A 23886-nucleotide genomic window follows, 5' to 3' on the forward strand; every position below is an offset into this window, starting at 1 on the left:
GAAAGAATTTCATCTTATAAATGATTTTATCTATTTCATAAATTAAATTAACCTTATCCTTTGACTGACATTACTAGAAGTCTTGACAAATTAATGCACATTTCAGGATGTGTATATGTGTATATGTGTATAAAATGTATTCAGGGACTTCCCTGGCGGTCCAGTGGTTAAGACTTCGCCTTCCAGTGCAGGGAATGCGGGGTCGATCCCTGGTCGGGGAGCTAAGATCCCACATGCCTCGAGGCCAAAAAACCAAAACATGAAGTGGAAGCAATATTATAACAAGTTCAATAAAGACTTAAAAAAAAATGGTCCACATCAAAAATACATAATAAATAAATAATAAAATAAAATGTATTCAAAGCCTTAAAATATATTTGAATCAAATGTATTTTATAGAGGATATTGATCTACTGACTATGATTCATCATTATACTCACAAAACATAGACGTTTTATTTCAAGAGAGTTTTTATCGAAATAAAACCAACAGAAATTAAGTATAGTGCTTGATAAGTATATAATATACAATGTTATTATGTAGAACATTACTACCACCCTGGCAGCTGGTATTATTACTAATGGAGTTGACGCCCACTAGCAGTCATTAACTCTCCCAAAAGGTAAATATTATTCTCATTTGTATCATCGTGGATTAGTTTGCTTAGTTTTGAATTTTAAAATCTAAAATCATACAGAACGTTTTCATTTTTATCTGCCTTCTTCCCCTTAACATTGTGAGATTCATTCGTGTTGTTACACCTAGCGATAGTTTGCTCCCTTGCTGTGGAATTCTACTGAATGAATATACCATACATTAGTTATTCGTTCTTACTATGTTAGTGGACAGTTTTGCCATTTCCACGTTGTGACTATTATGATTAATGCTGTTAATGAACATTCTTGTACATGTTTCAATAAATGTTTAGAGGAATAAAATATAATAAATCGTATCTGGAAACTAGAGAGCAAACATTTTACTCTGATAATTATATTGGTAGGAGGCGGTGTTTAAGTCAACTTTTCCAATTTGCTCCCCATTATAGTGCTACTGTTGTTAATAATACCACTAGTATAGTATCTGACATTTCTTAAAGTCGTACTGTGTGCCTGGTAACGATCAGCCGTTTTCATATCATTTAATCCTCACAACCATCCTCTGAGGGAGCGTTAATGCATACAAAGCCACTGTTACACAGAATTAAGAATTCTCTGGTGATCAAGAAGTGACATTTTAAGCATATCATCTTCTAATATCACAGCTTAATATTTATACATGGGCATTTTACTGTATTTTAGTCATAGAAGGTATCTTCATGACCTTTTGGTAGGCAAAGATTGCTTTAATAGGACATAGAAGGGAAACTAACATTAAAGGAGAAGATCAGTAACTAGAACTGGTTAAAATTAAGAACTATGTTCGTCAAAAGACATGATTAAGAAAGTCAAATAGCACAGAATATGTGTATGATACACACACACCGTCTATGTCCTTGGTTGTGTATCCAGCCCAACCCAGAAGTACGCTAGTGACTTGAACAGACACTCCAGAACTGAGAATATCCCCATGGCCAGTAACATGAAAAGCTGTTGAACCTCAATTAAGCATCAGAGAAATACAGATTATAACCAAAATGTGATAATTTCACGCAACCACCAGAATAGTGGAGCAAAAAGATGGGGAGCCAGTGACCGGGGAGTGTGAAGAGCATGCGCTGCTGGTAGAGGGGGTGCCTGTCAGGCTGATCATTTTGGCAACGGCTGGGCGGCACCGACCAGAGGTGAGCGCATGGCATCTATGGCCCAGCAACAGAAATTCGCACCTACGCGCATCTGACAAAATACAGGAATACACACAGGAACAACATTTTCACATCACCAAACTAGAAACATTAAATGTCTGTCAACGGTAAACAGGTTAATAAACTGTGGTCTGTTCACATGAGAGAATAGTGTGTAGAATGAAGTGAGTCAATTACTGCTTCACAATTACATGGAGGAATATAGAAACATAATATTGAACAAAAGAAGTCAGACCTAAAGACATACATGTATGAGTCCGTGTATGTAAAGTTGAGAAACAAGCATGATAACCTGTGGGCATAAAAGGCAGAAGGTGGGCACACGTGTACAGGTTATGTGGTATTAACCTGTGGGCATAAAAGGCAGAAGGTGGGCATACGTGTAGAGGTTATATGGTATTAACCTGTGGGCATAAAAGGCAGAAGGTGGGCACGTGTAGAGTTTATGTGGTATTAACCTGTGGGCATAAAAGGCAGAAGGTGGGCACGTGTAGAGGTTATGTGGTATTAACCTGTGGGCATAAAAGGCAGAAGGTGGGCACGTGTAGAGGTTATGTGGTAGAGACGGGAAGACAAGGCGCTCGGAGGCGCTGCTTAACGGTCCATTTCTGGACCTGGTTGCAGTCACTGTGTGAAAATCATAGCTGGACACCTATGACATGTATGCCTTGCTATAGATAGTTCAGTGAAACCATTTATTTAAATAGCAATTTGTGCCAAATTTTTAAAGAAAAATTAAAGAAATGCTTCTGTTGCTGCTTATTTTAACTTTTTAATTAATTAATTAATTTTTGGCTGTGTTGGGTCTTCGTTGCCGCGCGTGGGCTTTCTCTAGTTGCAGCAAGCGGGGGCTTCTCTTCCCTGCGGTACATGGGCTTCTCGTTGCGGTGGCCTCTTGTTGCAGAGCACGGGCTCTAGGCACGTGGGCTTCAGTAAATGTGGCACGCGGGCTCAGTAGTTGTGGCTTGCAGGCTCTAGAGCGCAGGTTCAGTAGTTGTGGCGCACGGGTTTAGTTGCTCCACGGCATGTGGGATCTTCCCGGACCAGGGCTCAAACCCGTGTCCCCTTCATTGGCAGGCTGATTCTTAACCACTGCGCTACCAGGGAAGTCCCTGTTGCGACTTATTTTAAAATAAGAATTTCAAAATAGTGTTCAGAAGTGCTGAATGTTTTTATTTACTTTTTTACAATCTAGACAGATTTATAAGTTTAGAGATCTTGTTGAAAGGTCTGTTGGTGTATCTTAAAGTTTAATTTGTGGGCCAGGATTGTATTTTGAAATAATTATAGCTACTAAGTTTTGAAAATAGATACATATCAAGTTTTAAATTTGTTTCTAACTGTGTTCTAAAATAACAGTTCCTATGAGTTGTAATATTACCAAATGAGGTCCACATTTTGCAAACCTTTCCATTAATTTTACTGCTTTTTTATGGGATAAGCAAAAAAGACACAGGAAGGGTTAGTGTTTGTAAAGGTAGAGTATTTACCTGTAAAAAATAAATTAAATGGAACATTAGATCCTGACATTCTCATGATATTCTCTGCATTTTGTCATTTATTACAGCATGAATCTAGAGAAACACTATTGGGATTTAACATGGTGAATTACAGAGCATGTAAAAACTTGTGGAAAGCATGTGTAGAACATCACACATTCTTCCGTTTGGACAGACCACTTCCACCTCAAAAGAATTTTTTTGCACATTATTTTACATTAGGTTCAAAATTCCGGTATTGGTAAGTATTGCTTATGCTTTGATACTTCAGTGTTGGATTTTTTCCTCCTTTTAAAGAAAAGTCTAGTTTACTGAACCATAGAATCTGTTACTCATGCGCGCCTACTAAGTCAAAGTCTTTGCGGAGTTTGGCCGCTTTGTCTAATCAGCAGAAAGTTCTGTAGGTTCTCATTATAAAGCCAGACTTGAGAAACCTGTTCCATTACCTGTATTCCAGGTCGTTATTTCCTAAAGTAAATCAACTGTATTTAATTAGTTACAATCTACTCCTGCTATAATTTCCATTGTCTTTGTTAAATATTTGTAAGATGACTTTCTCGTGAAGAAAATATTTAGATGTGGCCCAGAAAAGATTTGTATTGTAAACCTCAAGCATTTATAAATGCCCCATTTGTAATCAGAAAATAAAACACAACAGCATAAAGCGTCGTACAGGATATACCATTAAAAACACATCCTTCTTCCAAATAAAAGTAGCCCCAAAATTCAGTATCAGCACTTAACTAGAATTAAGGAAATTGTAACCATAAAAAAGGCACAGCAGATTCTTAAGTGGCTTGATGTCATGATTGGCTCCCCTGTCACCATCCTAAAAGCAGTACTGGGAAAGTAAGGTGTTGGTACTTGTAAATTTAAAGGTAATTAGGTTTAGGGAATGAGTATGACATCGGTAGTGAGAGTCAAGGAAAAATCTAAAAGTCTTATCTATTGGTACTAAATCTTAGCAGGTACAGAAGAAATCTCCAGTGAGAGAACAGTGCAGACCATACTGGTATTCCTTCAATAAACTTAATTCCTTACCTAAACGACCACCGGGGTTGTTATACAAGAACTATACTTAACTTTAGCAGAACTGTTTCTTCCCTCTGACCTTGAAAATATGACATACACGTCAGTATACACACACCACTTCACTTAGGCAACAAAGAAATTAATAGAATGTAGTAACCAGCCTTTAACCATAATTTAAACCAGCCTCAGATGAAAAAAAAAAAAAAATCAAGTAATTTCCCCAAACTTTACCACAGAAAACAAAATCTAGTCACGATGACTACAGATACCAAAGACATTTGAAGAAACCTGTTTGGGAGAAAATCATCCCTGAAACAGGATGAAATTTCTACCTGATATTGACAAAAAGAGACTAGCTCAAGGGACTTGCCCAGCGGTCCAGTGGTTAAGGCTCTGCACTTCCACTGCAGGGGGCATGGGTTCGATCCCTGGTCAGGGAACTAGGGTCCTTCATGCCGCATGTTGCAGCCAAAAAAAACCAGAACAAAACAAAAAAGGAGGGAAATTTCTCATCATGGAAGTTGAAGCCCTAAACAGTAAATTAAATAATTCTTTAAAAACAAAAGCTCAAGAACTATCTAATTAAAAAAGAAAATACTGGTTGAGGGCAGCAACACTTGCCGTTCAGGCTGTTGTTGCCCTTGGGGGAATATGGACCTAGTACTGGCAGATTTTACATTTTTAAAACAGTTTTATTAAGGTATAATTGACAGAATAATTTACCATATTTAAAGTTTAAAATGTCATGTTTGGGGCTGTATATACATCCATGAACCCATTACCACAATTAAGATAGCAAGCATATCCACCCCGGGATTTTCCTCTTACCCCTCTGAAACCCCTTTTCTCTCTCCTCTCTTTGTCCCCATGTATCCGCTGGCCCGCTTTCTGTTTCTATAAATTGGTTTGCATTTTCTAGGGTTTTATATAAATAGAAAACATATATTTTGTTGTTGCCTGGATTGATGGTTCATTTCTTTTTATTGTAGGGTAGTATTCCATTGTGTAGATGTATAACACATTTTGTTTATCCGTTCACTGAATGATGGATATCAAGTGGGTTGTTTCTCTGTTTGGCTTGCTTCCGGGCTTGGGCTATTACAAATAAAGCTGCTGTGAACATTGATGTGGAAGGGTTTGTATGGACATTTGCTTAAGTTCCCTTGGTTAAATACCTAGGAGTGGAATCACCGGATCTTACGGTAGATGTATGTTTAACTTTGCGAGAATCTGCTGGTCGTTTTTCCAAAGCACGTGTTATCGTTTTACATGCCCACCATCAGTGTATGAGAGTTCTAATTCCACCAGATTCTTACCACTGCCTCCTGGTATCTTTTCATTTGACTAGTTTTCTGAAGAGCATGTAATTTTGATAAGTTCAATTTACCAGTTTTTTCTTTCATGGATCTTTCTTTTGGTGTCATATCTAAGGAATCTTTGCCTAACCCAAGGTCACAAAGATTTACTCCTGTTTTCTTCTAAGAGTTTTACAGTTTTAACCCTTACGTTTAGGTCTATGATCGATTTGAAAGTAATTTTTGCATATGGTGTGAAGTATGGATTGACGTTTGTCTTTTTACATATGGATATCCAGTTGTTCTAGCATTTTTTGTTGAAAAGATTATTCTTTCTCCACAGCATTGCCTTTACACCTTTGCTAGAAATCAGTGGTCCACATTTGGGTGGACTTATTTCTGGACTTTTTAATAGTAAGTCTTAAGTCCAGTAGTACTAGTCTTCCAACTTTGTTCTTTTTAGAAGTTGTTTTGAATGTTCTAGGCCCATTGCAGTTTCATCTGAATTTTAGAATTAGCTGATCAGTTTCTACAAGAAAGACTTCTGGGATTCTAACTGGAATTGTGCTGAAACTATAGATCAGTTTCAGGAGAATTGGCGTCTTAAAAATATTGAGTTTTCTCTACTAGAGCTAAGCAGTGAATTTGGTAGGGTTGCAGGATACAAAATTAATGCACAGAAATCTCTTGCATTCCTATACACTGACAATGAAAGATCAGAAACAGAAATTAAGGAAACAACCCTATTTACCTTCGCAACAAAAAGAGTAAAATGCCGAGGAATAAACCTACCTAGGGAGACAAAAGACCTGTATGCCGAAAACTATATAAGACACCGATGAAAGAAATCAAGGATGACATAAACAGATGGAGAAATGTACCATGTTCTTGGATTGGAAGAGTCAACATTGTGAAAATGACTCTACTACCCAAAGCAATCTACAGATTCAGTGCAATCCCTATCAAATTACCACTGGCATTCTTCACAGAATTAGAACCAAAAATGTTATGCTTTGTATGGAAACACAAAAGACCCCGAATAGCCAGAGCAATCTTGAGAAAGAAAAACGGAGCTAAAACGTAGGAAAAACGCTCTTTGACATAAACCACAGCAAGATCTTCTCTGACCCACCTCCTAGAGTAATGAAAATAAAAGCAAAAATAAACAAATGGGATCTAATTAAACTTAAAAGCTTTTACACAGCAAAGGAAACCATAAACAAGACAAAAAGACAACCCTCAGAATGGGAGAAAATATTTGCAAACGAAGCAACAGACAAAGGATTAATCTCCAAAATACACAAACAGCTCATGGAGTGCAACATCAAAAAAACAACTGAATCAAAAAATGGGTGGAAGACATAAACAGGTATTTTACCAAAGAAGACATACAGATGGCCAGGAGGCACATGAAAAGCTGCTCAACATCACTAATTATTAGAGAAATGCAAATCAAAACTACAACGAGGTATCACCTCACACTGGGCAGAATGGCCATCGTCAAAGAATCTACAAACAAGGAATACTGGAGAAGGTGTGGAGAAAAGGGAACCCTCTTGAACTGTTGGTGGGAATGTGAATTGATATAGCCACTGTGGAGAACAGTATGGAGGTTCCTTAAAAAACTAAAAATTGGGACTCCCCTGGTAGCGCAGTGGTTAAGAATCGCCTGCCAATGCAGGGGGCACAGGTTCAATCCCGGGTCCGGGAAGATCCCACGTGCCACAGAGCAGCTAAGCCCGTACACCACAACTACTGAACCTGTGCTCTGGAGCCCGCGAGCCACAGCTACTGAAGCCCTTGTGCCTAGAGCCCGTGCTCTGCAACAAGAGAGGCCAGCTCAATGAGAAACCCATGCACCGCATGAAGAGTAGCCCCTGCTCACTACCACTAGAGAAAACCCATGTGCAGCAACGAAGACCCAGTGCAGCCAAAAATAAATAATCATATCTTCAAAAAATGTATGGATGTACTAATTAAAAAAAAACCAAACTAAAAATAGAACTACCGTATGACTCAGCAATCTCACTCCTGGGCATGTAGCCTGAGAAAACCATAATTCAAAAAGATACCTGTACCCCAGTGTTCATTGCAGCACTATTTACAATAGCCAGGACATGGAAACAACCTAAATGTCCAATGACAGATGAATGGATAAGGAAGATGTGGTACATATATGCAATGGAATATTAGCCATAAAAAGGAAGGAAATTGGGTCATTTGTAGAGATGTGGATGGACCTAGAGTCTGTCATACAGAGTGAAGTAAGCCAGAGAGAGAAAAACAAATATTGTATATTAACGCGTATGTGTGGAATATAGAAAAATGGTAACAGATGAACCTGTTTTCAGGACAGGAATAGAGATGTAGAAATAGAAACCGAAGTGTGGACACGGGGGAAGGGGAGGGGTGGGACGAATTGGGAGATTAGGGTAGACATATATACACTGCCATGCGTAAAATAGCTAGCTAGTGGGAACCTGCTGTATTGCACAGGGGGCTCAGCTCGGTGCTCGGTGACGAGCTACATGGGCAGGATGTGGGGTGGGGTGGAAGGGAGGTCCAGGAGGGAGGGGATATGTGTATACACATAGCTGATTCACTTCATTGTACAGCAGAAACTAACACAACATTGTAAAGCAATTGTACTCCAATAAAAAAAATATTGAGTTTTATGACTCGTGAAACATGGTACATCTTTTTATTTACTTAAATTTTCTCTCAGCAGTAGTTTTCAGCATATACCTCTTTCACATCTTTTCCAAATGTATCCTTAATTATTTCATGTTTTTGATGCTATTATAAATTGTCTTATTATATTTTAATTTCAGATTGTTCATCACAGTTAATTAGAAATGCAATTGATTTTTTTTTTTTCTTTTTCTTTTTTGTGGTACACGGGCCTCTCACTGTTGTGGCCTCTCCCGTTGCGGAGCACAGGCTCCGGACGTGCAGGCTCAGCGGCCATGGCTCACGGGCCCAGCTGCTCCGCGGCATGTGGGATCTTCCCGGACCGGGGTACAAACCCGTGTCCCCTGCATCGGCAGGCGGACTCTCAACCACTGCGCCACCGGGGAAGCCCGCAGTTGATTTTTTTATGTTGATCTTGTTTTGTTAAACTTCGCTTTTACCTCATTTATTTTAGGAACTTTTTTTATAGTTGCCGAAAGATTTTCTTCCTAAAGGCCAAAAACGGTTTTAATTTTTCCTTTCTATTCTGATCCTTTTTATTCCTTTTTCCTTACTTGTTGCCCCAGCTAGAATCGCCAGTATAGTGTTGAGTAGAAGCGGTGAGAGCAGATATCCTTGTCTTGTTCCTTATCTCAGGGGAAGCCACTCAGTATTTCACTGTTAAGTGTGATGTTGGTTGTGAGCTTTCACACATGCCCTGTATCATGCATGTTGAGGCAGTTCCTCTGTTTCGCATTTGTGGGACGTTTTTATTAGGATTGGTTATTGGTTTTTGTCAAGTGCTTTTCCTGCAGCTATCACAATGATCATATGAGTTTTCTTTTTAGTTGTTTATTTGATGAATTATATTGATTGACTTTCAAATGGTAAAGCAGCCGTACATTCCTGAGAGAAACCCCACTTGGTTATGATCTGTTATCCTTTTTATATATTATTTTGTTTAATTTGTTTACATTTTGTTTAGAAGTTTTGCATTTATGTTTGTGAAGGATATTTCTCTTTCGTTTTCTTTTGTAATGTCATTATCAGGTTTGGCGTCAGGATCATTTTGGCCTCATTGAATGAGTTGGGAAGTATTTCCTCATTTTCAGTTTTCTAGAAGAGTTTCTCTAGAAATACTATTTCCTTTTAAAATGTTTGATAGAATTTTCCAGTTCTGTTCTTTTCTAAGGCAGAAGCGTTATTTATAGGAGGCTTTTGAACAGCACATTCAGATTCTTTCATACCAATGAAGCAGTTCAGGTTTTCTCTTTCTTCCTGGGTGGACTTTGATCATGGTTTTCAAGGAATTTATCTATTTTGTCTAAGTTCTTGAATATTTTGGCAAAAAGGTTGTAATATTACCCTATTATATTTTCAATATCTCTAGAATCTAGTAAGGTCATTTCTCTCATTCTTGATATTGGTAATTTGTGTCTTCTCTCTTTTTCCCTTATCAGTCTTGTTAGATTAAATATTTGGGATTAAATATTTTTAAACACTGTGAATGCTAAATAAAACCTTTCTTCAGGTTTGTATGTAGCTTATGGGCCACCCTTTGTCTGTCAAGTCTTAAAGGAAACAAGTGACCGAAAAATACTGAACCAGGTTCCCGTTCAAGCGTAGAGTCAATAGCTAGACAGTATCAAATATACAAAACCTCAGGGAACATAACATCTCTGAGCCTATTTTGAAAAAAAATTAATGGTAAAGTTAAGCCATCTAAGAGAGAATTCAAAATGACTCAAGAAGCATCTCGGTGAAAGAAGTCAGAGTAAAGATTAAATTCTTTAAATATGGAACGAATCCTTGACAACTGTGAGAATTATAACTACAGAATAGTATTAAAATGTTATAAACTTGGGCAAAGTAAAAGTAATAATATAAGAAAGCAAGAGGAAGCAGGGACTAGTGAACTATGTGAATCCATAGTAACAAAAATTAAATATTAATATAATACACTAAGCTTTTAAGATTTTCCCTGACTTTTTTTTTTTTTTTTTTTGTGGTACGCGGGCCTCTCACTGTCGTGGCCTCTCCCGTGGCGGAGCACAGGCTCCGGATGCGCAGGCTCAGCGGCCATGGCTCACGGGCCCAGCCGCTCCGCAGCACGTGGGATCTTCCCAGACCGGGGCACGAACCCGTGTCCCCTGCATCAGCAGGCGGACTCTGAACCACTGCGCACCAGGGAAGCCCTTCCCTGACCTTTTTATTCTTCTCCTCCTTCTTTTGTAAATGAATGGTAGCCTTTTTCTTTCCTTTAATTCAAGAGAAGTCCATTTAGTATTTTCATTGTGGCATATATAGCATAATCACATTGTAATAGAATTATATCCATATTTGTAGCCTTTTCTATGTATGTATAGAGTTTCAGAACGATTTTTCCCTGCTCATAATGGAGATTATTTCTTAGGGCTATGGCTGTGGCTAAATCTGTTTACTTTTTTTGTTATGCTTTGCGATATTGCTTGAATTACTTACAAGAAGCCTGCATGCTTTCACCAGTTGGTATATTCTCACTGTTCTTAAGATAAGTATCTTGCTGTCAGAATTTAGTGTTCTTAGATTATGTTACAGTTTTACATTTTGTTCTAATTATACTAAACCCTGTAGAATAATGTGCATAATATGACATATAAACACTTCATTTTCCCCTCATATTTGAATTTAATCTTTATATTTTTATTATGAAATTCAACTTGTTCATTCAGCCTTTTGAGTAATAATGTCCCATTTGAATCCTCTTTCCTGGAAAATTACTCTATCAGTCCGGGAAACAGGAAGCTCTTTTGATTTTTCAAATAAAAGCAATTTAATTGAGGCAGTTGGTTTCTAACACAGGTGTTAGAAAGGCTAAGAAAACAAAAGGGAGGGGGTTTGGAGAAGCAGCAGGAAGAATGGGTAATGCCTGAGGGTCAGAAGCTTGTGTCACTCTGGGCTGGAGCCCACAAGCTGAGACCTGCTGCCGCACTGGTGAGCTGCTACTGTCGATTCTGGATCTCCAGGGCGGTGCTGCTTTAATCAGGGGTGGCATCATCTGCGGGGTTCTGTTTCTTTCTGTGCCCTGTCCCTGCTGCTGTTACAGCGGCTGCCAGCATCTGACGGTCACCTGCTTCTGACTTGCTCCGCTTTCTGATCTCCCACCAGAAAAAAGGCAGACCTGACAGAAAGCCAGCCTGCAGGGGAGCCTCCCAGATGCGGGGCGTAGCAGACAGAGCAGGACAGGACTGAGGCCTGGGCAGCTCGGTTAACGTGAAGTTAAATTCGTGTGTATAAGCAAGCCGTAGATGTCTGTAGTTGTGAAAGCTAGGCTTTCTGTTTATAGTCCTTAAGAACTTCAAAAACGTATCCAGAATACTTTTTAATCACCAAAATGATTAATAATCTTGTGAGCGATGTAGGAATGGCAGCATGACATGTTTATCTGGATACCGTCCTATCCCTAATGGATACACATTGGATAAATGCTTTTCCCCCTCATTATCAGCAATGGTTGGGAATACTAGCACTCTTGTCATCTCTCACGAAAACTGAGAGATGGAATTTTGAATATCAGGGGATTTAATACTTCCTTTACCAGCCTCCTCACACACACACCCCCTTGTTATCTCTGTTCCAAAATGTCCAGGGGATTACAGTCCTTGTTCTAATGTGGAAGTACAAAGCAGTGGTGAACCTAAATCTGTTACGTTGTTCACAATTGCAAGTGTAGCTCATCCTTCTTAGAGGAAATGTATTAAGAAACATCAACTTATCTAAACTTTAAAATCGTGACAGTGTTTCTGACTTTCCATTAAAACTTGAACAGATGTGCCATTCTATTCACATTTATCTATACTTGTCCATAGAAGATGATCTTAAAATTGCTTGCTTATTAGCTTTGGAAACCTATATTTGTATGCTTTTATATATATTAAATTTCCATCTATGTAAATGGTTATATTTGATATTCTAAACATTTGTATTCATTCACTCAAATAATGTGATGTGTCAAGTAACAGATTCTCTGAGAACCAAGTTTTTATTTACAAATTTGCTCTCAACACATTGGAGTACCACAGAGGAAGCTCAGTTCCCAGGCATAAACGGTGTGCTTGGAAGACAAATCACCTTCAAGATAACCCCCTGTAATGCCCAACTCTTAACCATATTCTGACCTTCATTCCTTCTTATATAAAAATATCTGGAGTTGCCTGTATCTGGACGTGGAGGGATTTGAGGATGTGTCTGTGATCGTTATCAGTAGGTGAGGAGGAAAAGCTTGCTCAAGGAAAGAGCAGTTCTTCGAGATCTCCCCCAATGTGTCAGGCCCTTGTTGAAGGAGTAGTAAAGACACTAGCCAAACCGCAGACGTGGCAGGAGGGCAGGGCTTAGATGAGCTGGGACAGCGCAACCTGTTTCTGAGTCTAGAGGGGTGCCTTTCCAGGGCATAGCAGAGGAGGAATTCCTCTCAGACAGAATTACTTCTTTCATACTCACTCCCAAACAAAGGAGTATCTGAAAACGAAGTGTCTTTGGAACACATCCTTGTTCATTAATGGAAGAACTGTAATTAAGCTTCATCCATCCAGGTAGAAGTGGAATATAGTCCATTCTTTCCTTCTTACCCTCTGCTCCCTTTTCTCTGCTAGAAATATCTTGTCTCATGTAATTGTAGTATAGTCACGCTGTGTGTTGTCATTTTATCTTGTAGTTCTCTTTAAGGTTTTCTTATTGTACATATTTATCTATTTCAGTGGGAGAACTGAAGTCCAGTCAGTTCAATATGGCAAAGAAAAGGCAAATAAAGACAGGGTGTTTGCAAGGTAAGCCACTTCTAATTCAGTGTCTGAATTTTTTTTAAAGCAAGGTTAAAATTGCTAAAAACTCTTTTTCCAAATATGATTACAGAATTATCACATGATTCCTTCTTTAATTAAATGATAAATTATGTTGAGCGAATAATGAAATAGTTTGTCTAGTTTACTCAATCAGGTTTTTTTAGTGGACCAAGGATTGTAACCCTGACTAGGCAGAATCAAGTATTATATTATTAATATAACATTTTGTTGGAAGGCTTGTTTCCCTTTTGTTAACATTTTTGAGAAACATAGTGACTCATCTCATATATTACCCAGCCCATTTCTTCTTTCTTTAAATCATATTGTTAAGAAATAAGTTGCTTTTTATTTGGGTGCTATTTTGTTATGTTCATTTTTTAAGATCTGTTAATAACCAGTTTGCTTTTCAACCAGTGAGATGACATGATCAGATTTATGGTTTAGAAAATAGTTTTATAAGCAAGTATAGAGAATGAATTAGAAGTAAGGCTGGGTACCCAGAGACCGGTTAGGTTATTGCAGTAATCCAAATGAAAATAACAAAGGTCTGAACTAAAACATTGACAGTGAAGTGGTTACTAGGGAACAAATTTGAGGAGCTTATTTTGCGAGTGGAACAGGCACACGTTGTTGACCCGTTGGTGGAGGTGTGTGAGAGACAGGAGTGTCTGGAGAGACTTGTCAGCTTGGAGTGACATAAAATGGACAGGGGCTACAGGAGAGAACAGACTCGTAATAGAAGACGTTAAATTGGCACAGGTCTAGTTTGAGATGCCTGAGCAACGATCTAACCAGATTGTCCAATAGATGATTGAAAACTCAGCCAAGAGCTCTGACGAGGGAGAGTGACCAGATTGGTGGCAGCTGATCTTTACTGAAGACCTACTGTGCCGAGCATTGTTTCAGGCCTTGGGAACACAGTGAAGAACAAGTAACCCCTCTTAGTCTCATGGAGGCTGCACTCTGATTGGTGGAGCAGGCGCCTCATATAGTGAGGGCTGAGGCAGGGAAGGCCCTGGGCCGGAGCCAGTAGTGGGCAGGGTGCGCATGGCAGTGATCCAGGAGATGGCTAGACAGGCAGGCAGCGGCCGGAGTCTGTGTGGCCCTGTGCTGGGAACAGTGAGGACTTAGGATTGTAAATGGAGGCCAGGGGGACTGGGGGCATGGGAGGGATATAAACTGACTTGCATTTTAAAAATGTGGTAGAGTTCTTGTGCTTTAGAGTGATAAACTGAAGTATCCACAAGTATCGTATGGTTTCTGGGATTTGCTTCAGAATAATTGGGGGGCGAGGTGAAACAGGATTCTCATGATGATGCTGTTGAACCTGGGGCCTGAGTACACAGGGTTTATCAAACTCTTCTTTCTACTTCTGTTTATATTTGAAATGTTCCAAAATAAAAAGATGGGGGAGGGTGGGAGATTAGCCTGGCTGCTGGGATAGAATCACTCTGTGGGGATGTGAGTGGAAGAGGGTGACCAGTTAATCTCATAATGGCTAATGCTTATTTTGTACTTACCTGTGCCAGGCAGTTTTTGTATATTAACTCACAACCCCCAAACTCAGTGAGGTAATAAATCCATTACAGATGAGAAAACTGAGCGAGTTTGAATAATTTACCTGAGATTGTACGGAGAGTGAGGGATGCAGCAAGATTCTAACCAGGCATCCCAGGTTCTTACCCACACTTTTAACCTCTGTGCGGTAGTTTTTGCTGTTCTGCGTGAGAAGCTTGACCCCTTCCCTGTCTCACATGTGAAAGATGATCCCATTTATTGTCTGTCTCCTTCACTAGGTAGGATGTCAGCTCTAGGAGGACGGGAGTTTGTCTGTCTTAATTCACCACAGTAGCCACAGTTCTCTAATGAGTGGGGTATGGTAGATGTTTTTTAAATGAAGCAGTGTATTTTCAGTGAAAATAGCTTAGAGAGGGTGAGTCCTTAAAGAGGTCATGAGCTTAGAGTCTGCTGCCAGTGGAGGCCTGAGAGTTTTAATAAACGAGAAGTGGAGAATTTTGCTTTTGACTTTAATTTTGCTCTTAGTCTTTGTCCGAAAGACCTCCTGCTTTGTGTTTCTAGGGTGAAAAGCGGCTGTTTTTTTCTTTCCTCCAAAAGCAGAAACTGCTTTATTGCTCCACAAGTGATGGCTAATTTTTTTTAAAGCTCCAACAATGCCAAATAACATAAAGAAAAATCGTAGGGCTTCCCTGGTGGCGCAGTGGTTGAGAGTCCGCCTGCCGATGCAGGGGACACGGGTTCGAGCCCTGGTCCGGGAAGATCCCACATGCTGCGGAGCGGCTGGGCTCGTGAGCCATGGCCGCGGAGCCTGTGCTCCGCAACGGGAGAGGCCACAACAGTGAGAGGCCCGTGTACCGCAAAAAAAAAAGAAAAAAGAAAAATCGTTACCCCCAACACAATCATTTAAAATTGTTTTGTATTTACTATTCAAGATTTTGCCATGTATATACTCACAGAGATATTGATATGTATGTCTATATTTTATTTGTTTTAAACATTGTTTCATACTTTTTGTTGCTTGTTTTTATCACTTAGCATATCATAGGAATTTTCTTCGATGTTGAAAAATCTGCAGTCATTCATGTCAGTAAATCTTAAACACTTAAGTCCTTTTAGATCCTTCCCTTCGTCCTGCCACCGGTCCGCGTGCACAGTCAGAGTCATTTCTGGGGCTGAGGCTGTGCCAGCACTGTGCCTGGAATGCTTGTAAAAATAAAAAACAAATAATATTACAAGTTCCTTGGAGTAAGGACATTTGAAACAAAAAAATCATTAGAACATGATTTTTTATGTGTTTGAATAATAAAATTTACTTGGGTTTTTTTTTTTTCCCCTTCATTCCTGGCTTACCCTCATCTTGATTTGTCTATGAATGATCTCTCCAATCAGAAAATTGTCAATGAAAAATGCCTTGATGTAGGAAAGATTTCACTGGTCAGGGCATATAGCATTTTGCTGTGATAAGTTTAACTTGAATTTGAATGATGTAATTCATTTCAGCATTTGTTCAAAAAAGTTTTGAAATTGATTTATTTTGGCTTTATTTTTAGATTTATTGAGGGAAATATTGTCAGTTTCTCTATTAAATATAAATCTTGGTGTCATATTAGTGGCTTGGTTATTTCAGAAGGGAGAAAGAAAGAAAGTAAAAACACAGAGATGTCTGCCCCAATAGATACAGCTACTGAAATTACTCAAATTCCTCCTTTCCACAGTCATACTTTTTTTTTTTTTTTTTTTTTTTGCTGTACGCGGGCCTCTCACTGTTGTGGCCTCTCCCTTTGCGGAGCACAGGCTCCCGACGCGCAGGCTCAGTGGCCATGGCTCACGGGCCCAGCCGCTCCACGGCATGTGGGATCTTCCCAGACCGGGGCACGAACCCGTGTCCCCTGCATCGGCAGGCGGACTCCCAACCACTGCGCACCAGGGAAGCCCTCATAGATACTCTTGTTTCCAGTTTGAAAGTATTAAGGACCTGTACAAAGGTAAAATGTACAGTAAAATGTTAATTTGAAACCATTTTCCTTGAAATTGCTCTTGAGAAAGGAATAGTTTACTTCCTATCAACTTTGTTTTAACTTAAAATGTACATATTTATTCTAGTTCTTAGTACTATAACTTTTTTGCAACACTCCTTTCAGACTTGTTAAAATCAAAGTAAATATTTTTCTGATTCTTCTGTTAAAATAGCACCATAACAAAATACTTGCACTTTTTTATTCTTTTCCTAACAAGAAGCTTAACTGTTTGTCTTGCTTGATATTTGTAAAAATACTGAACATGATTTCATAACTAGTTCTACTGTAACATGATATCCTAATATGAATACCAAGTCATAGGTGTGTTTATATATTAATGTTAATATCACATGCAAATGACTTCCTTTATTTATATGTGTAAATGCTTTAATATTTTGAGCATATCAGATTTTGAAAGGTATACAGATAGTTACACCTGCATCTTACTAGTTCATTTTTTTTTCCAGAGCAGTTCCCAATGCATTTTATTTTATTTTATTGTTTATTTATGTTTTAAATTTAATATTTAAAAAAATTTTTTTTAAATTTTATTTTATATTGGAGTATAGTTGATTAACAGTGTTGCGTTAGTTTCAGGTGTACAGCAAAGTGATTCAGTTACACATATACAAGTATCTTCATTTTCAAATTCTTTTTCCATTTCTGTTATTACAGAATATTGAACAGAACTCCCTGTGCTATGCAGTAGGCCCTTGTTGGTTACCTGCCTATCTATCTATATATCTATTTATTTATTTGGCTGCACCGGGTCTTAGTTGTGGCATGTGAACTCTTAGTTGCGGTATATGGGAGCTAGTTCCCTGACTAGGGATTGAACCCAGGCCCCCTGCATTGGGAGCGTGGAGTCTTAGCCACTGGACCACCAGGGAAGTCCCTGGTTATCTATTTAAAATATAGCAGTGTGTACATGGGAATCCCAAGCCCCAGTCTATCTCTCCTCCCCCACTTTTCTCTGCCTGGTAACCATAAGCTCATTTTCTAAGTCTGTGAGTTTGTTTCTGTTTTGTAAATAAGTTTATTTATATCATTTTTTTTAAGATTCCACATATAAGTGGTATCATATGATATTTGTCTTTCTCTGTCTGACTTACTTCACTTAGTATGATAGTCACCAGTCAGATAGTTCTTCATTTTATATATGCATTATTAAAATGTGAAATTGTTTAACAGGTTATCTTATAAAACAAATATGCATTATTCAGTGAGTAGTAGAGATAAAATTCCAATATGATGGGCCCCAAATAACTTCCTGTTTCTTTTGTTGTGCTGGAATTGTATGAATCTACTTTGAAATAATAAGTCATCATCTAGGACAAGTACTGTTCTAATGATCCCATTAGCTCTGAAAGACTAAGCTTTTCTGGGATTGTGATGATCTGATGCATATCTATCAAAATACCCTAATGGTTTTAGCAATTATTAAATTATTCTGTTAGAGTATTAGAGAATTCTAGAATTCTTGTCCACTCCTTGGAATTTTAGTTGGCAGTATAAATAGTTAGAAAAGATTTCTCCTTAAACTTTTTATGTAAGGTTGTTTTTTTCAGCAATAATAAATGTTAACTTATTTTTCTGATACATCAACTCTTTGAATTGCTTTCAGACTTTTTCAGTTATCATATAATATCTAAGAAGAAAGCAAAAGAATGTTCCCATGCAACAGAAAAATAAGGTGCCATGGTCAGAAAATAAATTTACCACATTGCAAACACTGATGAAGTGTGGTATTTTTTTCTCTGAAGTTTCCACACTCAACAGGAAACATAGACAGCAAGCTTGAGTGGGTGGGTCTCTGAGGTTAAAACTGTTAATAAAATACCTTGAAATTTAGTTTTAAATGCAAAGCATTTCCAACCATGTTTAGTTTATTAACAACGGTAAAGTGTTCTGATGCTTTGTATTAGGTGAGTATAACTGGATTTTTTTCCTCCTTCAAATGACTCTTTCCCTCTTTTAGAAAATGAAAATAGTTGATCTCCTGACTGTGGCTAGTGAACTCACTTAAACAGTTTACATTTAATAATCCAATATGTGAGTAATCTGTTTACTAACATTAATAGAAGAGCCATAAATGCTGTTTATTTTAGTAATCTTTACTTCATTTAAAAAATCTAATGCATGAGATAATATACTTTATTTTTATTTTATTGTGACTGATGAGGTGGTTAGACTAAATGGTATCCTGACTTGTCTTCAAATCAGAAAATCCTGTAATTTAAACTCATGGTAATGGGAAATGTTTATGTTTTAATGACTTCAGATTCACTTATGAGAAATGAAATCTGACTCAATGACTTTTTAAAAAAATTGATTACATCTCTTTTAGAAAATGTTCAATGTTCTTAAATTAAGGAGATGTCAGTCAACTATATTTCAATTTAAAAATAAATAAAAGAAAAAAAAGCAACATCATTAGGCCAAACTAAAAAGATTTTAGCTATGAATACATGAAATGATAGGGCATTTGTGTGCTTTAGATTCAGAAGTAATTTAAGTTACTTGTGGTTTAGTAAAATGAATAAACTAAAACATTCCACTGAAAATGTAGATACTCATAGATCATTTCAGAAGGTAGGGAAGGACCGTAGGAGCATACATTTTACTAGTAAATTTTGATATTTAGATGTAGAAACTTAAGTGGTTTGTCTGTGGGAAGGTCAAAGCTAGGATTGATGGTCCCCACTCATTGTTGTTTTTTTTTAAAAATAAATTTATTTATTTATTTTTGGCTGCGTTGGGTCTCTGTTGCTGTGCACAGGCTCTCTCTAGTTGCGGTGTGCGGGCTTCTCATTGCAGTGGCTTCTCTTGTTGCGAAGCACAGGCTCTAGGCGCACAGGCTTCAGCAGTTGTGGCACGCAGGCTCAGTAGTTGTGGCTCGTGGACTCTAGAGCACAGGCTCGGTACTTGTGGTGCACGGGCTTAGTTGCTCCGTGGCATGTGGGATCTTCCCTGACCAGGGCTCAAACCCGTGTCCCCTGCATTGGCAGATGGATTCTTAACCACTGCACCACCAGGGAAGCCCCCCACTCATTGTTTTAATGCTTCCTACTATGTATGTAAATTTTCTTGAGTACTCGTGGTCAGTGTTACCATGCTTTGTAGTTTAGTCTGTTTGTATGTGCTTCAGTGAGTTATTACTGAAATATAAAACTGTCTAAGTTTAGAAGCTGATATATTATGTGTTTTTATGTAATTTGCTTAATTCATTGTATTAACCTTCATATGAACTCTGCATGTCAAAAAGCTAGGCATTTAAATAGATATCATGTATTTTCCACTTTGGCCACTTTTTGAATTTGCATAAAAAATGACTTCAGTTGCTAATTCACCTAAAATTCTAAGGGTTTTTGACCTCAGTAAGGATCAATATCTTTTCTGAAAAGATCATTTACTCTCTTTATCACTATAATAACTGACAATATACAGGTTAGAAAACATACGCTACTCCCCACCATGAGACAAAATAATTAACCTTCCAAATGTTTCCTAAAGAAGAAAAGAAAAGAAAAAAACCCACTGACCTACTGTATATAAAAGGGGAAAATTTATAAATAAAATATACACAATTATCATTTTTATCTTGTCCTCATTGAGGCAGAGGGCCAGGGTTTAGGTTTAAGGACACTCAGGAGATGATGTGTTAGGAATTGTTTAAAACACCACAAGATAAGCTCAAGTCCCAGAGACGCTGGGACAGAGACAGACAATGTCTAAAATATAATGTTGGCAGTATCTGGGAAAGCTTGATAGCCAACGATTCCATTGTTTTTTTCCTTTCGTCTTTCTTTCTTTGTTTCTTTCGTTTTTCTCCTCTTCCCTATTCTCTTTCCTACTTTTTCTTGCCTTCTTTCTTCATATAAAGCAGATTTCCTTTCTTAGGAAATTGTTTGGTAAGTAGCCTCCAAATGCATTAATTTCTTGTAAATAAACGTGTTGTGTTTACTCATCTAGAATATGATGTATTAGGACAAACTGTAAGGTTTGGTACATAGTTTGGGGTAAAAAATAAAATTTTTTGCATATTATTTAAATTATTACTCCAGATCCCCAAGTAAGCCCTTGGCACGGAAATTAATGGATTGGGAAGTAGTAAGCAGGAATTCACTATCTGATGACAGGTTGGAAACACAAAGCCTTCCATCGCGATCCCCACCTGGCACTCCAAATCAGTAAGTACATCAGGTGTACGTTTTGCTAATTTCTAAATGTTTGGCTGTATGTTTCCATTGCCTGAAGATTATAATATGTAAAATTAAAATTTTTCAGTTAGACATGATTTTCGTTGCTCCAAGGCATTATTTCCTCTCAGCCTGGAGCTCAGTGTGTAAGCAGAGCATGACATAAAGATGCTCACTTAACTACAAAGCTGACTTCCACAGTCAGGGTCACTAGCCAATATATCAAGGCCTATTAGTAGACTTAAAATCTGGGAATATGGTTGTAGCTGACATGAGTCTTTTCCATATGTCTCTCCAGCATAATTTCGAGGAGAGTGCATATTATTTGAACATGCTAAGTGTTGTGATTCTCTTGCTGAAGCTCCTACCCTGCTTCTGCTGTGCCAGTGTCTGTGGTCTAGGAAAAGGGATTTCCAGCCTCAGTTCCCACCAGCTCAGCCATAGCTCAGCTGAGAAGCACATGTTACTCAGCACTTACTGTGTATGCACTTCATCCTAGCATTTCTCACAAAAGCTGGATGCTTGGGTGTAGGTAGTAATAATAAGATAATAAACGTGTACTGGCCAAAGATGTTATCTTCATTTCATAATGTTAACAAGTGTGTTGTATGTATTATACGTATGTGATTAAGATAATGATAACAAAATGAATGTCACCACACTGACCGTCCTTGTTAACCCAAAAGGTTGATATAAGAAATATTTGAATTTTGGCATGGAATATAATATTTAAAGAAGTCTTCCTCTGGACATATTTCATACACATTCATGTTCAATAAATGTGCACTAAATTCTACAAGTTGTTTCACTGATGGGTGTTTGCCAGCTTAAGAGTAAATTCCTACCATATTGGAAGTAAAGTGTGTGCACAAACAGCTTGGTTCACAGCAGGTTACCTAATAGCTAGGTGTCTTCGTCACTGCTTAGAAACAAAATAGACTCAAAAGTTGGTGCAGTGTCTTGCTAATTGCAGAGTGCTGAGCCATCTTTTTTATAATAGACTGCATATAAATTCAAAGGCTAATCAGCTTGTTGGAGAAGATCCAGAACCTTCTTTCTCTGGTCCCTTTTCCAGCCAGCCGTTCCTTATTTGTTACCAGTACCCCACTAAACAATTACAGCAAATTATGGAAGACACATCAAATTTAAACCAGATGGTTGAATTAATTAATTGTCACTAACTCTGATCAGACTTTCTGTTAATGAAACAATTTTATGTATGATATGAAGAAAATTGTTCTTTCCCTAAATCCTAAAGTGACTGTGTCACTTATGAAGATGGAAATACGGTATTCAGTATCTCTAGTCTTAGAAATTATAGAAAATCCCATAAATAAAAGTATTTATTAAAGGGTTAAAACAGAATTCAGACCAGAGGATATTTCTGAATTATTGGGTTCTCTCCTTTTATTTTGTAAATGCTGATTAAGACGCACATTTGTAGTGACTGAAACCTAGAAACATTAAGGTTGGTGGGGATAATGGATGATTGAAATAGATAAAATCCCCGTGGCAGATTGCTAACTCTAGCTCAGATCTTTTGACTTCCTATTCTGTGTTTTTTCTGTTTCTACCATAGTGTCTTTGTCAGAGACTCAGCTTAGTAAAATGTGGTCAGTCTTAAAAACACACACCCACTTTCTACTGCGATCATATAAGAAAGAAACTTGAACATACTGAGTTACAGTACGTTTTTACTCAGTGTTTGTTCCTCTTCTCGTAGCCGAAATTCTGCATTCACCCAAGAGGGAACCAGGTTACGGCCGTCTTCAGTGGGCCATTTGGTCGGCCACGTGGTTCACACCTGCCCCGGCGAGGCGTTCGCGAGGCATCGGTCTCCATCTTCCACGCAAGCTAACAGCATTGTTTTGGAATCATCTCCGTAAGGCCTTTTTGCATTTAGCTTCCTTTTTATGAGGAATAATGCCCCAAATTGTTTCATTTGAAATAACCTGGGAAATTATAGTATTTGATACAAGACTTTATGTGATGTTTTAAAAACTTATATATTTGTAAATGTGCTTATTTGTTCCTGAAGGTCTTGGTGACCCCCACCCCACAAAATCGCTGCTATTATTTTGTTGGCTCTGTATATTCTTGAACTTTTAGTGCACATTGTTACATATTTCTGTAGATAAATGCATCACTGTGGTCAGGCAGTAAGGTGATGAAAGGTAGAGTTTTCTTAATATTTTTCAGGAAGGGAACCATAAGGATGAATAGACAGTGTTGGGGAGATGAATTAGCAAGGGAGAACATCACATTGAAAATAAGTTACAGAACGTGTGCATACCTCATTCTAAAATTCACTCCTATCTCATTACAAGTTGATGCATAAATTAAACTTCATAATTCAGTATATCAGTTTAATGCACAACATACTTACCTCCCATTAATAGGCAGTCTTGATTTATTGGTTCATATAATACAGTTAGTTCATATGCAAGTAAAAATACAGTGCAAGAGTTAGAAAAAAAGTAAAATACTTTATAAGATACATAGGTAGGTAAGAGGATTCATTAATTGCTGAGGAGGAAAAAGGGGTTTCAGATACAGTGAACGTGATGCGGGTTGAAGAAAGGGTGGGTCTGAGTGATGGAGAGCAGGTGGAGTGGCCAGCACAGCAGCTGTAGGTGCTCCAGGAAAGCGCGCCTGGTCTGTAGGAGCGACTGCTGTCCTCTGTGGGCGCCAGCAGGGAAGGCGGCCAAGCTGTCGGTACCAGTGGGCGTTTAGTCTGGCTAACGTGTATCTGGGTGAAGGATTTGGATTGTGTGTGGACATTTTAAAGGTTGGAGGAATAGAAAACTATACACTGCACAGTGACACCTGTGGAGCATGGGTGGACAGGAGTTAGGATTGGTGGGAATTTAATGTTATATTACTTTAAAAATTATAACTCTAAACTTTTTGATTTTTAATAAGCATGTATTTTCTACTTCTAAAACTTTAAAAAGTACAGTAATTAAAGACGTGATTGAAATGTTAACTGATTAAATTTTCAAATGACATGCTTTCGGCACATGAAAGCCGACCA

At 38.1% G+C, this 23886-nt stretch overlaps 1 protein-coding gene across 2 annotated transcripts in view; it reads left to right on the plus strand.

Moving 5' to 3' along the window:
• Positions 1 to 23886, plus strand: part of PTPN4 (protein tyrosine phosphatase non-receptor type 4) — a 178229-nt gene that overhangs the window by 112652 nt on the left and 41691 nt on the right. For both annotated transcript variants that reach the window (XM_079923967.1, XM_079923966.1), the window contains exons 12-15: positions 3369 to 3541; positions 13034 to 13102; positions 20718 to 20843; positions 22576 to 22734. In XM_079923967.1, the coding sequence (XP_079780093.1) occupies positions 3369 to 3541; positions 13034 to 13102; positions 20718 to 20843; positions 22576 to 22734 (527 nt within the window). The remainder of the gene's footprint in view (positions 1 to 3368; positions 3542 to 13033; positions 13103 to 20717; positions 20844 to 22575; positions 22735 to 23886) is intronic.

This window comes from Stenella coeruleoalba (assembly GCF_951394435.1).
Source record: "Stenella coeruleoalba genome assembly, chromosome: 6".
Lineage (NCBI taxonomy): Eukaryota > Metazoa > Chordata > Mammalia > Artiodactyla > Delphinidae > Stenella > Stenella coeruleoalba.